The 15,182-nt window shown below is 37.8% G+C and overlaps 1 protein-coding gene across 2 annotated transcripts in view; it reads left to right on the top strand.

The window, feature by feature from the left end:
• The window catches only part of FBN2 (fibrillin 2), a 257,739-nt gene that overhangs the window by 148,573 nt on the left and 93,984 nt on the right, over positions 1–15,182 (top strand). For both annotated transcript variants that reach the window (XM_005303063.4, XM_065599317.1), the window contains 9 exons: positions 879–1,106; positions 2,930–3,055; positions 5,584–5,712; positions 7,684–7,809; positions 8,352–8,477; positions 9,401–9,523; positions 9,672–9,797; positions 12,683–12,808; positions 14,173–14,295. In XM_005303063.4, coding sequence (XP_005303120.2) covers positions 879–1,106; positions 2,930–3,055; positions 5,584–5,712; positions 7,684–7,809; positions 8,352–8,477; positions 9,401–9,523; positions 9,672–9,797; positions 12,683–12,808; positions 14,173–14,295 — 1,233 coding nt within the window. The remainder of the gene's footprint in view (positions 1–878; positions 1,107–2,929; positions 3,056–5,583; positions 5,713–7,683; positions 7,810–8,351; positions 8,478–9,400; positions 9,524–9,671; positions 9,798–12,682; positions 12,809–14,172; positions 14,296–15,182) is intronic.

The raw sequence follows: 15,182 nt of genomic DNA, 5'->3' as shown, positions 1-15,182 counted from the left end.
TTTGAGCCTTAAAATATGAATGCGCACACACACATACACACACACACACAACTACATATGTAAATAAGAGATGTAATACTTCTTTAGATAGTACAGTATGCAAATGTGGATTTTGTAGGTCCAATTAGTGTATGTACCTTTTTGGTAGACCCACCCATTTCTATACACATTAGAAAATTTGTCCCTAAATCTGACTGTAAATGAACTTCCATTAAAGTATTCTAGGGTTTTGTTTTGGAGGGTTTTTTTGTTACTACTTTGAGCTATTAACACAAGGCCAACAAAAACCAGCAGAACTGGAACAAAATTTTGCTTAAACCTGTATCTAAAATCTTCTGAATTCTTCATGTTATTAATCCAATATCACAGATTTTAAAGAATAGCTGATTTTTACTATATATGCCATACAATATTTATAAATTAGAGTATCTTTGAACAGTGAATAAATATATTTCTGCTTCCTACCAAATACACACAGACAATCAAGGGAGCACATTCGTGTCATGACAACACTATATCTTGATGGTGTAATAATGCAAAGGTCATAACATTTGCATTGAAACTTTGTGATCTGTACCTCTCTTTCTGGAGATACTTTTACTCAGTGTGAAACAATACACATCTAGAAATCCATCAATAATATAACATCAGCAGCAATGGTATTTATGCATCTGTGTAGTTCATATGATGGAATATCAAACATACATGTTGGTGTCTCAAGTACAAATCTGATCTTGTACTCTCGCTCCCTAGAGGTATAAAGGCTGAACATCACGCATGCATAATTAAAAAATAACTGTTTATTAAAAAGTCATTAAATTTAGCAAGCAGTTACTCTGTAACATGGTATAATTGCCTTTGTTGTATAAAATGTGCAGATATCCGCATGGAGCAATGTTACCTGAAGTGGGATGAAGATGAGTGCATTCAGTCTGTACCTGGCAAGTTTCGTATGGATGCCTGCTGCTGTGCTGTTGGTGCTGCTTGGGGCTCAGACTGTGAGGAATGTCCTAAGCCTGGCACCAAAGAATATGAGGCCTTGTGCCCTAGGGGACCTGGTTTTTCCAACAGGGGAGATGTTCTAACTGGCAGGCCATTTTATAAAGGTAAAATCCATACTTTGCTGCACATAGCTTACTGGAGCTGAAAGTGGGTGTTATTTGTAACTTTCAATCATTAAAGGGAAAACACCAGGGTTTATATGATTAGGGATGTTATCAATTATATAGCATTAAAATTCAAACATAACAAATATTAGTTAAGAAATAGTCATCTCCTTCCCCTCCATGTGTGGAATGTGTTTTGTGGCAGCAATTTGGACATACTGGAGTAGGGGTAAGATGAGTCTGGGAAGCCAGAGAGGAGAAGTTTATGGTAGTCAAGGCAAGAGATTCGGATGTAGTCATGGTTCTTGAGCATGTGAGTGGAGAGGGATGGATATGTTTTAGAGCTGATAATGTAGAGGAAAAACCTGCTGGATTTAGCAACAGCATCCATTTTACATGAGAAGGAAAAAAATGGCTAAGATGATACTGAAGCTGAATATTCTGGTTAGAGAAGATAGTGAAGACAGTAGCAGCAGTGAAAGAGAAAGGAAGGAGAAGGCCACTGTCCTTCCCCTCTGCATGCTGCCTAAGTGGCTCTTGCTTCCTTCTCAGACTGAGAGGGATTGGAAACTGCCTGAGGGGCTGGAGGTGAGATATTTATTGATGCCTGAGTGAGGCCTGGGTTGTGGAGGGAGAACTGTGGATTGTTACATTCTTGGAAGGTATATGCGTAACCAGAAGTTGGGCTGGGGGGATGGAGGTGAGAGGTAGAAGAGGACAGAAACACCAGTTTCTCCCTGCCACAGAAAATTGAAGACTTAAAGTAGTAAGTATATTCTCACCTTTTTTGTCCTCATTTCATTTTTATACAAGGTGAGATTATTCTGAAATATTTTTAAACAAGCACGTATACTGCAAAGCCTTTGTCTTGAAAAACATCATATTGTTTGGAGGAACTTTAACATGTTTTTATTATGCATAACCATTCATCAGTTCTGATATTTAATTGTTACTGTCCTTACTCAGGTAAAACTCCTATTAAATTCAGTGAAAGTCAGCCTGAACAAGGATTAAGGACTAGTATTTTGTCCAGGATTTAGCTCTGCTTTTCTCTGCCTATTGTTTTCTCTTGTACTCGCACTAGCACTTTCTTCTGCACATACTGCTATCTCCAGGCTACAATTTTGTTCCATAAAATGGATGCTTCTCAGTTAAGGGCATTCATCCAGTAGAATGGTACCTAGAAGTAATGTATAGTGCTCATCAGATAGTGTTTAGGGCCTGAGTGACTCGTGTGTGTACAAAGAGGTCCTTTTATAAGCCCTTTGCAAGGACTATTACAATTGCAGTCCCCGTATTATGGAATATGTGGGGACTGCTATCTCCATACATTGCAAGGGACTGTTTTGCCCCAAAGAGGAGTGAAAGTGTGGGACTATACCTCTTCCACTCCACTGCACTAGTCTGCAAAGCTGCTGAAAAGTCCCCATGTGCTCTGGGAATCTCAGAAGGAGTTTCAGGGAGCCACAAACTCTCTCACCAAGTTATACCTGGGCTGGCATGTCTCCTCACTGCCTCTTTCTCAGGCTGTGTCTTGTAGGCACAATTTATTCCACAGGGTTTCCTCATTCTCTTTCCTACTTTGTTTTGAATTCACAACCTCACAGTGGTAGCTGAAGTTCAGTTTCTAGAAAAGAATGACTTTCAGCAGCAGGAATAAAGCAACAATGTCTTATACACTGCCAGATCTATTTTGCAGGGTAAATCAGAATACCGCAGTTTGTTCAGATAACAAAATGGTGCTCAGGAATGGGAAATTACTACTCTCGACACAGTTTCCTCGTTAATCATTTAAATGTTCTGTTTTATTTTTTTCTTCATAGATATTAATGAATGTAAAGTGTTCCCTGGTATGTGCATGAATGGCAAATGCAGGAACACAATTGGAAGTTTCAAGTGTAGATGTAACAGCGGGTTTGCTTTAGATATGGAGGAAAGAAACTGTACAGGTAAGTCTTACATTTTCCCTAGTGTTTAAAGGAAGCTGCACCCATTTTGCTCAGGATGGCGATCTAAAAACTCACTATCCAGACCTTGCAGTTCTTGGGAGTTTTCCCCAGTAAGAAATGCAAAATTTGGCTGTTAGTGTGAAGCTCTTGAGCTTCTCTTTCAATGAGGGATTCTCTAATAATTGTGTCTTCTAATGTATTCTCATACACCAGAACTTTTGTTAAATTACTGTTAAAGTTGCTTCAGTCAAACTCCTAGAAATGAAATCACTAAAATTCAAGAAAATTGCCAGTTAAGGCAACATTAACATCCCTTACTGCCTAGGCATCGTAATACCAGGTGGACTCAGAGACTCCTTACTTCCACCACAAACTCACTTTCATTTGCAAAATGCTTATATCCAGTTCCTTACAATCATGCTCACATGTGATATCAGGCATAATACTGACAGACATGTAATATGTGTTATTGGTACTTAAAAAAAATCTGAGGTCAGAGTTAAGCTAGTAAGCTTATGTGATTGAGGAACTGGATGTGTGCATTGTGAGTGATTGCATGTTGGAAATGAAAGTGGTTTTATTCTGGAGCTCAGGAATCTCTCTGTGTGTGTTTGGGTTGTTTGATGTGTGTGTGTGTGATAAGGCATCTGAGGTTGGTCTGGATGTTAATGTTCCCTTACCTGGTGTTTTCTGTGGTTTTCTAGTGATTTTATTGGTGGAAAATGCACTTAAGCAACCTTATTTTTAAGTTAATGAGAGGTCAGAGAACATTTTTTCACAAAAGTTTTTTTTCCCACTTTTTCATTGAAATTTTGTTCAGATGAAAATTTTCTGTTGACCAGCTCTAGACTTAATGATCTTTTAATGTGTTTTTGTGTTTTAAATTACTAATAAAATGGGATTAGTGGGTAAAATTTGTAGTAGGCCAACCGTGCTGTGACATGAGGCCCACCGCAGTGTATTGCTGTCCAGCACACCTCTGCACATCTGTATGTGGTATATGAATTACTGTTGGGTTGCACAGAGGGGAGCGAGAGGGAATGAAATGGAGGAAAAAGGGAGAGGATTTTAGTGGAAGTGTAAACAATGTGTGAAATGTTCAATGATTCCCTCTTCTCTCTGTCTCCCCATGTCCCTCCTCATCCCTGCCTCCCCACCTCCACGTGTGTGTCTGCCTCCTGCAGCTCCTCTATAAACACTTGAATTTGTGCATTCCTACGTCTCTGAACCACCTATCCAGATACCTCCTCTCTACAGTCTCCTGACCACTTTCATGCCTGACACCCACAACCCCCCTTTTGCCCCATGTGCTCCTCTATTCCTGTCTTCCTCACGCTGTCTTTCTTGGACCTCAGGGAGAACTACACCAGTTCTCTGCTCCCCAATGCTCTGCACTTCTCTGGGGCTCCTCTATTAATCAATTCAGTGTTCTCAGATATCTATAACCCCATCTTCTGATTTCTGTTCCACTTGTACACTTTTTATAATTTTGCATTGTTTTACACATTTTTACTGTTTTCAAAAATAATTTTAAAAAGAGACTTCTATATATAAAAATAATTAATGGGACCAAGGACTGAGAATATAGTGGAAAGCGCAAACCAGGGAGCCAGTTTGGGTAGAAAGAGTGGACAATTGGGTGAGGCAGTAGGCCAACGAGAAAGGCAAGCAGTATGGCCAGTGGGCTGAGGAGTCAGTGAGGAGCACGTTGCTCAGCCATGCTCCCTAGTCCTGCAAATCCTGATACCCTGCATCCATCACCCTGTTGCACACCCTCTTCAAACCAACTCCTCAGCTGCCCACCTTGCTTCCCTGGCTCCTTACATGGAGCCCTTCCAATACATTATCCCTTCCACTTTGGTTTTCGACAAATGTGCTGTGGTTCGCCAAGTTGCATATTTAGACATAACTAATAAAGTACATCGATCCAAAAGAGAAATTAAACTGCAAATCTAAATGTGAAAGGAGTCATTTTAACTTCCTAACTTCTAAAGAAGTGAAGCAATATACTTCTAACTTTCCAGAAAATTAACTTTCTATTTAGGAGTAAGTGTTGTGAGTTTAGATACTCTTGATTTTTGCTTACATAATATATTAAAGTAATCCCCATATTACTGTAAATCTCAATGCCTCTTTAGCTATGGAGTCAACTGACATCTCCCTAATAATGACAATTCCAAGAGGGGTGATGATAATCAGAGCTTTTCTATAACTTTGGAATTCTTGGTATGGTGCTTAGTGTATAAATATCATCCCATCAAAAATATGATCCTAAAATGATACCTGATGGAAACACACTTGTCACAAGGTTTCAGATATAACTTAGATTTCTGAAGTCACCTTGTTCCAAATCTTTTATGACTCAATTGATTACTGACTCATTCTTTTAAAATATTAAATGAAATATTTGAATGCCCATGTATACACTTCAGATTTCACTGGAATGAGTCACTTCTCTATTTGCATGTAAAGAAGGATTCACTTTAAACTATGTTTGATTTTTTTCCCTCTTCATTAATGTAAAATAGACATTGATGAGTGTCGTATCTCCCCGGACCTCTGTGGAAGTGGTACCTGTGTCAACACTCCAGGCAGCTTTGAATGTGAATGCTTTGAGGGCTATGAAAGTGGATTTATGATGATGAAGAATTGCATGGGTAAGTGTTGTCAGAATGTATTGCAGTCCTTCCATTTACTGTTTGGATCCTGATATTTTAAACTGTGTGCACTAATGCACACCTAATTAGCATCCATGGTTACTGTATGTATAAATCAGGTTTGACTGTACACAGATGTGCAGTTAATGGTACAAATACCTGTATTGTGCATGCAGTTATGGTAATTGTCTACATAATTAGGTTTACAATTCCCTGCACATATTAGGGAATCATAGAAATATAAGTCTGGAAGTGCCTTCATGAGATCATCTAGCCAGTACCCCACACTGAGGGGAGGACCAAGTATAACTAGACCATCACTGGCAGGTGTTTGTTTAAACTGTTCTTAAAAACCTCCAATGATGGGGTTCCACAATCTCCCTTAAAATTCTATTTCAGTGCTTAACTATCCATATAGTTAGAAAGCTTTTCCTAATATCTAACCTAAATCTCCCTTAGAACAGATTAAGCCCGTTATTTCTTGTCCTACCTTCAGTGGACAAAGGGAGCAATTGATCACCATCCTCTTTATAACAGCCTTTAACATATTTGAAGACTGCTATCAGGTCCTCCTCATTCTTCTTTTCTCAAGACTAAACATGCCCAGTTTTTTTAACATTTTTCTCGGGTCACGTTTTCTAAACATGTTATTAGTTTTATTGCTCTTCTCTTGACTCTGTCCAATTCTCCGTATCTTTCCTAAAGTGCGGAGCCTACAACTGGACACACTATTCGAGCTGAGGCCTCACCAGTGCCTACTAGAGAGGAACAATTACCTCCCATGTCTTACGTACAACACTGCTTTTAATTTTCCCGAGAATTATATTAGCCTTTTTCGCAACTGCCTCACATTGCCTACTCTTATTCAATTTGTGATCCACTATAATCTCTAGATTCTTTTCAGCAGTACGATTACCTAGCCAGTTATTGCCCATTTTGTAATCGTGCATTTGATTTTTATTTCCTAAGTGAAGTACTTTGCCCTTATCTTTATTGAATTTCATCTTGTTGATTTCAGACCAATTCTCTAATTTGTCAGCTTGGTGTCATGTACAGACTTATAAGCACATTCTTCCCTCCATTATCCAAGTCATTGATGAAAATATTGAATACTAGCAGCCTCAGAATTGTCTCCTGTGATACCTCACTAGATACATCCTCCCTGTTTGAGAGCAAACCATTGATAACTACTCTTTGAGTACAGTCTTTCAATCAGCTATGCACCCACCTTACGGTAATTTCTTCTAAACCACATTTCTGTAGTTTGCTTATGAGAATGTCATGGAGGATTGTGTCAAAAGTCTTACTAAAATCAAGATACACATCTACTACTCCCCCCCTCCCCTCATCCACTAGGCCAGTAACTCTGTCAAAGAAGAAAATTAGGTTGGTTTGGCATGATTTGTTTGTGATAAAACCATGCTGGCTACTACTTATTACATTATTATTCTCTAGATGCTTACAAATTGATTGTTTGATAATTTGTTCCAGTATTGTTATAGGTATCCAAATTAGGCTGACTGGCTTATAATTACCCTGGCCCTCTTCCTCTGCATCCCCGCCCCACCGGCCCAAGAAAGATATTATGTTAGCCGACATCTGTCCTCTGGGAGTTCTCAAAGATAATTGGTAATCGTTCTGAAATTTCTTAAGCACCACAGGATGAATTTCACCAGCTTCCGCCAATTTGAATCCATCTAGCTTACCTAAATATTCTGAATATCTCCTTCTTAACGATTAAACTTCATAGTTATTTTTTACAAAACAGGAGAGTAGAACTCATTCGAGAGCCATTACTGTACAATTTCATTGCTTACCATATTACAGGAGGTGGAGAAGAGCAGTCATTACTTCATTTTAATCTCTTTGTGAGCCTCAGATTCTGAATTACCCCCTGATGCTGACAATTGCTTTTCCCTTCTTTTTCCCCTCACTAATGGTTCCTTAAATGCCTGTCCTGTTTCCTTTCAGACATAGATGAATGTGAACGTAACCCTATCCTTTGCAGAGGTGGCACTTGTGTGAACACAGAAGGCAGCTTTCAGTGTGACTGTCCTTTGGGACATGAGCTATCACCATCACGTGAGGATTGTGTGGGTGAGTTTGTTACCTGAGGATAGCATGTATCTGTGGTATAAAAGCTCCTTGGGACTGACAAGGATGTGGCGCCAGGAATATCTACACATTCCTGTTCTTCCTTGTTTCTGGATTGCTTCAAATTGAAGCCTGATACTGAAAAGTCCTCAGTACACTCAGCATCTATTGACTTCAATGGGAATTGAGGGCTTAGAGCACCTTGCAGGAAATGTTCAGCACTTCACAGGAGTGGACTCTCAGAAATTATAAAAGAATCTTGTCAACTTTCAATTAAAATACATAAAAGATAAAAATTGGTTCCTTTATGAAATGCAGCTCTCCTCTCTCCATGTATTTGGAGTACATTTTTGCTTTGTTTCACGTCTTCTATGAAATATCACTTGTTCAGTTGCAGTGTTGTTTTGTTACATAGTCACTTCCAGGGATAATTTAAAGTATAGTCTCTGTCCATGTTTCCTTCGTGGCTCTGGTGTTCCAGCAGCCATTGCGGAACTGGCCTTTTGAATGGCAAGTAATTGATGTGAGCAATTCTTCTTTTTCAGATATAAATGAATGCTCATTGAGTGATAATCTCTGCAGAAATGGCAAGTGTGTGAACATGATTGGAACATATCAATGTTCCTGTAACCCCGGATACCAGGCCACTCCAGACAGACAAGGCTGCACTGGCAAGTATTGAATGCTTCCACCATCATACTTTTATGTCATCTCTCTTTACGTTTAATTTCCTGTTAAAACCAGTCAGAGTCAGCTTTTGTCACTATCCAAAGCAGCAACTGTTGGGACCCTCTCTACCCCAAGAGTTATGAAAAGAGCAGATTGTTTCAATTTAAATATAGAGGAAAGAAGGGTGTGTTGCCATGCTGAAAAACCTCTGTGAAACAGTTTGAGGAAAAATCATTCTCATTATACTAATCCAGTCAAATCTTAAGAGATTTAGCTAAAGTCCAGATGGTGGTGTTCAATTTTATTCCCTGATCAAAAACAGCAAGGGGGTCCCATGTTACTGCTTTTGTTACTGATTTGCCCCTTTATCCCCTCCCCCATCACATGTGGTACATATAGTTTTTTTAAATGCAACACTATCTCTGTAAATACTTTGGGAGATTCTTCCTGTGTTTTATAACTGCGATTCTGTAGTTTAATGTTTGTTTATAGCACTACTGAGTTATAATAATTGGTAGTATGCACATACTGTTAGGTTACCTAACTGAAGGGATTTGATACAAAGTTGTGCTATGGTTCAGTGCTTTTACCTGGATGTCTTAGAGTCTCTGGAATTTTCTTTCTTCTATTTCATTTCCTTTCAAGTTCTCATCTTTACTTTCTTTGGATCTTAGAGCAAGAAAATCAACAAATATCAACAAAAACAATGCCTAAAAACAGTCACTTGCTTCCATAGATAAAAATGAGTAATGAAGGAGGGAGAGCTAAACAAAGTGTAAATCAATGATATAAAGTGAGAATAGAAATTCAATATGAGCTCATTGTTGAAAATAATTCCCTTGCTAAATAAAATGGCAAGCAAAGATGACTTCTCCTTATGAAAACAGAAGTGTCAAATAATGTAGTCCAAATGTTATTTTCCCAGATATTGATGAATGTATGATCATGAATGGAGGCTGTGACACACACTGCACCAACTCGGAGGGCAGCTATGAATGTAGTTGCAGTGATGGCTATGCTCTCATGCCAGATGTGAGAACATGTGCAGGTAAGAGAGGGGATAAAACAACATTGTAGTATCTTCATGAGACTTCATTAAAAGAAATTCTTACATCGTATCCTGTAGCAAAACAAAACATATTATTTTAGCAGATCCTTATCTGTATGTGCTGTAATGTGATCTGCTTTCATTCCAGATATTGATGAATGTGAAAACAACCCAGATATCTGCGATGGTGGGCAGTGTACTAATATTCCAGGAGAATATCGCTGTCTTTGTTATGATGGCTTCATGGCTTCTATGGACATGAAAACCTGTATTGGTAAGTACCTACAAGTTATATTTTAGCAGTTATGTTATTGTGTGTATTTCCTGATGAATCACTACAAGCAGAATCAAATTGTGTAAGAAAAAATTGCTGAAAACAAAAATGTATAGTTTTTCTTAAGAAACAACCTTAACTGCTTTCCCCTGAAGAGAAAATATTTTTAAAAGTCTAATCTAATTTGGGTCCATTAACACTAAAATGCCTTACTCATAATCTAAGTATTACTGCATGATATCACTACGGGGCAGAGGTAAGGCTGTTTTGGTGCCTTCACTCTTTATTTCCATAATGTAATGTAACAGATTTGAATTTCCTGAAAGTGTAACCTTAACTCTGAACTTCCTGGGTTTGTAAGGCTTGGTTTGGGATAATTACGTCACCCCTGTAATTTTTTTTACCCTTAAGTTACTGAAATATACTCTCAAATTTAACTCTGTTTTAACAGTTCTTTCCAGTTTTTTTTATCTGGGTGGGTGGGGAGAGGGGAATACACACGTTCATAAATTACATACAGAAAACCTGTGAAGATTTAAAGGTACAACTTTTCCCTCCACTGTTCTCCTCTTGGAACAGAAAACCTCAGGTTAGAATGTTGTATAGCAGTGCACTATGAGTCTGGGTTTCATACTTCGTTAACAGCATCACTCACTTTAAGAAGCTTGTTAAGCTGTTCCTGTTTCTTATTGTAGCCTGTTTCTGTCTGCAACAAAGTACTAGTAGTTTGATCTGTAGAAATATTTGTAACATTTTCTATTTACTTAATAGCATGTGGAGTGACTGAGGTAATTAGTTGTGATTCTGATCTTATACCAGTGTAAATCTGGGGTTACTCCAGTGAAGTTAGAACATTGATGTAAAATGGGTGTCAGAGCAGAGTCGTGCCACGAGTGCACAAATCTACGAGGTTGCAACTAGATCTGCAATTTGGAGGATGTAATAGGTTTCAAAGTTAGCTAAACTTTGGGCTCAAGCTACAGTCTTGTAATGTAATTGAGAACCTAGTTATTATTCACAATGTAGTAGAGAGCCCTAAACACAAAGCCTAGGTGTACACTAAATTTATTCCTGTAGTCTAGTGGGTATTCTTAATGGAAAATTTTATCATATATACAACACTCTCATTCTAACTGGGAGGAGTGGGTGACCCTCAAAAGCAAACTTATTTCTCTCTTGGAACTTCAGGCTGTACCAGACAAGCTGGTGATGAAGAGACATGATATTGAGGTGTCTGCAAAAGGGATCTGTGACAATAGCGCTATAAGAGGGCGATCTGATCCTTTAATAGCCCAGAAGGGAGACAGGAAGCAGCTGACCTTACCCCAGAAAGCCACACAGACAGGTGCTAGGAATCAGATGATGTAGCTGATCCACACCTCAGGATTGTCCCACACTCTCATCTGAAATATAAAGGAGAACTCAGCCATGAAGGGGGCGTGGGGAGAGTCAGGAGAGAAGATAATCTCTGGCAAACAGTGCTGGAGACTGCAGGCAGGCCCCATGGAGCCCCTCTGGCTTGGAAAGGGCCCTCCCAGCAACTGCCAGAGGACCCCCCAGTCTGAACGCCTAACCAGATGGTTGCTAGTGCTGCTTTTTGTATACTTGTCTCCCTTTGCTTGGCAAAACAATAAACAGATTCCTGAAGAAAGGGACAGAAACCTAACCAGATATTAAATCTGTGTGGAAACCCTTTCTGAAGACCAAATAGGAAACCTTTGCCACAACTGCTCCCAACCCATGGGAGTTCCCTAGACATGTTAGGGCCCCCTCTTCAATCCTCTCTGACTGGGACTCCTCCACTGAGACCCTGGAAAATGCAGAAGAGTCCTTACCTGCATTGAAGTCCCAACAGATCAGAACTACAGGGATACGTCTGAAAATCCCTGGAAATCATACGGGCCAGTTCACTTCCAACTCCACTCCTGCCACCCCTATTTAAAATTGTGCCTATTGGAATTTATACTTACCGGTATTTTATTTCTTTCAAAACCAAAACAGAGAAAACACCAGCAATGCCTTTTTATTCTTACCATAGTAATTCCCTTCATTGGCATACCCTGGTGTTACCATTTCATTTAAAAGGAGGTATAAAAATATCGGGCAATATATTTGGAAAGTTCCATCTCCCCTAGCATCACTGTATTGTTTAGTAATATGAATCACTGCATCTTTATGAATTTCCTCATTTGGCTGTTTGCCATTTACCTGATTTTAATGCTTGTCCTAATATAGAGGATTTGCTGTACCACGTAATTATAAACCACATTTTAATCAGGGGTAAGTGCTTTCGTTTAGATTTTACTTAAGTTTCAATTATTATTTTAGTTTTATTTTTTTACTAGTGACACTCTGAGGCCTAAAATACATTCTCTCATATGTCATTCATCAAATTTTAAACGATGAACAAACCTGTGAAAATTGAAGTCAGTTTGCAGATAATACAAGACTAGAAATAGGGTTACATTTGTTAAATAAATTGTTCTCTGGAAGAAAGTTTTAATAGCGTTGCTACAATATGATGTTCATGTCTGAGTGTTTTTAAATTGACATTACATTATTCTTTTAACAAATAATCAACTTCATAGTTAAACATTCAACTCTTTTATCCATTTGAAAATGCTAGTGTAATTGTGCAAGAGTATCATCCCTACCTCTTTAGAGAATTGCAGAAATGAAGTGAGGAATGGTTGAAATGTAGTATGTTGAAGACTAATATTACCTATCAAGTCTCAAGTAAACCTTGAATATCTTACTAATAGAATTATTGATTACTTCTGTCTTTCATTAAATTCACCTGAAGGGTGAAAATATTTCCCCAAAATAGATTATGCTATTAATTGGCTGTAATATTCAAGTAATAATTAAACTATATGCACCTGCAGATGTGAATGAATGTGACTTGAATTCCAACATCTGTATGTTTGGAGAGTGTGAGAACACCAAGGGATCCTTCATTTGCCACTGTCAGCTAGGATATTCAGTCAAGAAAGGAACCACTGGATGCACAGGTATAGAATATTTCCAGCATTTGTATTATGCATTATAGTTGTTATATTTCATCTTTAAAGTTTTAGTCTTTGTCACAGTGGGCAGCTCCTAGATGGATTTCGCATTAATTGAGAAAAAAATGTACATCAAGTAAATCTAAATAGCAAGAATAAGATCAAAGGAAAGAGAGGAGAGGGAAGAAAAGAAGGTAAAGAACAGAAACTGAAACACATGCAGTCCTTTGATGAACCACCCTAGCAACTGTACAGTATTAAAGTCATACGGGCTTATATTCTACAAATCCAGTAGTGGAAGAAAATCCTTCCCCTGGACACAGCCAGCTACTGTGCTAGGCTGCTTGATGGAGGCTGTTTCAGCCAAATGACTCTCATCCTATTCTCTATGCATTGCCATGCCGGAGGCTTCCATGACACCCACCTATCTTACCCTCCATTTTTCTGCAGCTAAACATCATCCTTTCTATTGTAAATGGGGCCGTCCATAGCTGCATAGCAGGAAACTGGATATTTCCAAAACTGCACTTCTTAGGAAAATTGGCAACAGTTATTAAATGGAAGCAAAGTTCTGATCACAAAAGAGGAGGGTTTCCCTGAGTTATTGTATCAAAGAGAAATTTCAGTTTGTTCTTTTACTTACTGTTTTTTGCAATGTTTGGTTTTATTGTAGTATGCAAGACAGACATTATGGGATATATAAAACTGAGAAACAGATCTTCTTGAATGTACATATTTGCTATATTTGAAAGATTTCAGTTTTTAAATATTTTTGTTTTTCTCCTATTTATCAATTATTTGAGTCTAACAAGAGGAATATATGGTCTTAGGTCCTCAAAAGTGCTATTAATAGGGACCATTTTACATATTTTTTGTCTCTCTTTTTTCTAGCGGAGTGTAATAAATATTTTTCTGTATATTCCACAGCTGTCACCCACTTACAGTAACTAAAGATTTTTTTTACTATAACTTAGTCTTTAGGGATTTTTTGTGTAATTGTCAAGTCCTTTTTATGAATAAGATTTGCATGTGTGCTCAGAGGGCTGATGGGCACATTTTTAAATAAATAACATTTGTGTAAGTTTACATGAATATCAAATAAAAACCTGATATTGTAGGAAATAACAAACCCAGTTTTAATATATATTTGCAGATAAAGAAAAACCTGGAAATATAATAGACTATATACTTTCTAGTAACACAAGCTATAAATATAAAACAACCTGATTAAATCATTATAAAGTATTTTTATTTTGAAACTAAGCAACGGACATATGCAGTATGTTGGAAAAACATCACAAGGCAACTTTCCAATATTTATGAAGCCTTGGAATTGAACTTTTATTGATCAATTTGTTTTGGCTTGTTAGATGTGGACGAATGTGAGATTGGTGCCCACAACTGCGACATGCATGCCTCATGTGTTAATGTCCCAGGAAGCTTCAAATGCAGCTGCAGAGAGGGATGGATGGGAAATGGCATTAAATGTATTGGTGAGTGTGTAATTAGTGATGCATTTGTTTGGCTGAAAAGTTTTTAAATTGGACTTACTTGACTATTTGAAAAAAATCATTCTTTTCCTTTACATGTAAAGATCTATGGACAGATAGAGAAATAGGATTCTTGTATTTCATTTTTTATTTTTTGTTCTGTGAAGAAAAAAGTTTACTTCTATCTCAAACTCTTGTCTGTCTAGCAGTTTACTTTAAATAACTTAATATGAAATGATTCAAGTCAGAATACTTATGTTGGCTTATAATATTGGAAAGAAATGGAACACTTTAGTGCAGACATCCTTTGATGCATGTCCAGCATTTTTAAGCTAAATTCAATCAATTATAGAATGGAGAATGAATTAAATATTTTTTTCCAAAGCTTAAGGGTAAATGTCAAGCTGTGTAAAATGTTAAGTTCATTTAAAAACAAATGGAAGAAACAAAATGTTGTGAGATTCTGTACCAGTGACTCATAGATCAGTATCTATAAGTTAAAGGAAACTTAAAAAACATCTCTTATTGTTCTTTTTCTGTCTCTGCCACTGGCTGCTGGGTGACCTTGGGCAAGTCACTTTACCTCTCTGTGCATCAGTTTCCCCATCCTTAAAATGAGGATAATGGTACTGACCTCTTTTGCAAAGCACTTTAAGATTTATGGATGAAAATTGCTGTATAAGAACTAGGTATTATTATTTTATTTTATTATTTATATAAAAGATAAGTCTGAGTATTATGAGACAGCACTACATGCTAGATTTACAAAGGTTTAGGCATTGGTGGATACAGACAGGCACTAAGTCTGATTTATAGATGCGCCTTAGTGATTCAGGCGCCTAATTTCCATTGATTTTCACCCACATAGGTGCTTTTGTAAATCTCACTCA

This window comes from Chrysemys picta, chromosome 6 (genome assembly GCF_011386835.1).
Source record: "Chrysemys picta bellii isolate R12L10 chromosome 6, ASM1138683v2, whole genome shotgun sequence".
NCBI classification, from domain to species: domain Eukaryota; kingdom Metazoa; phylum Chordata; order Testudines; family Emydidae; genus Chrysemys; species Chrysemys picta.
Note: the sequence above shows the minus strand (reverse complement) of the source record. Positions and strands in the feature narration are given on the sequence as shown.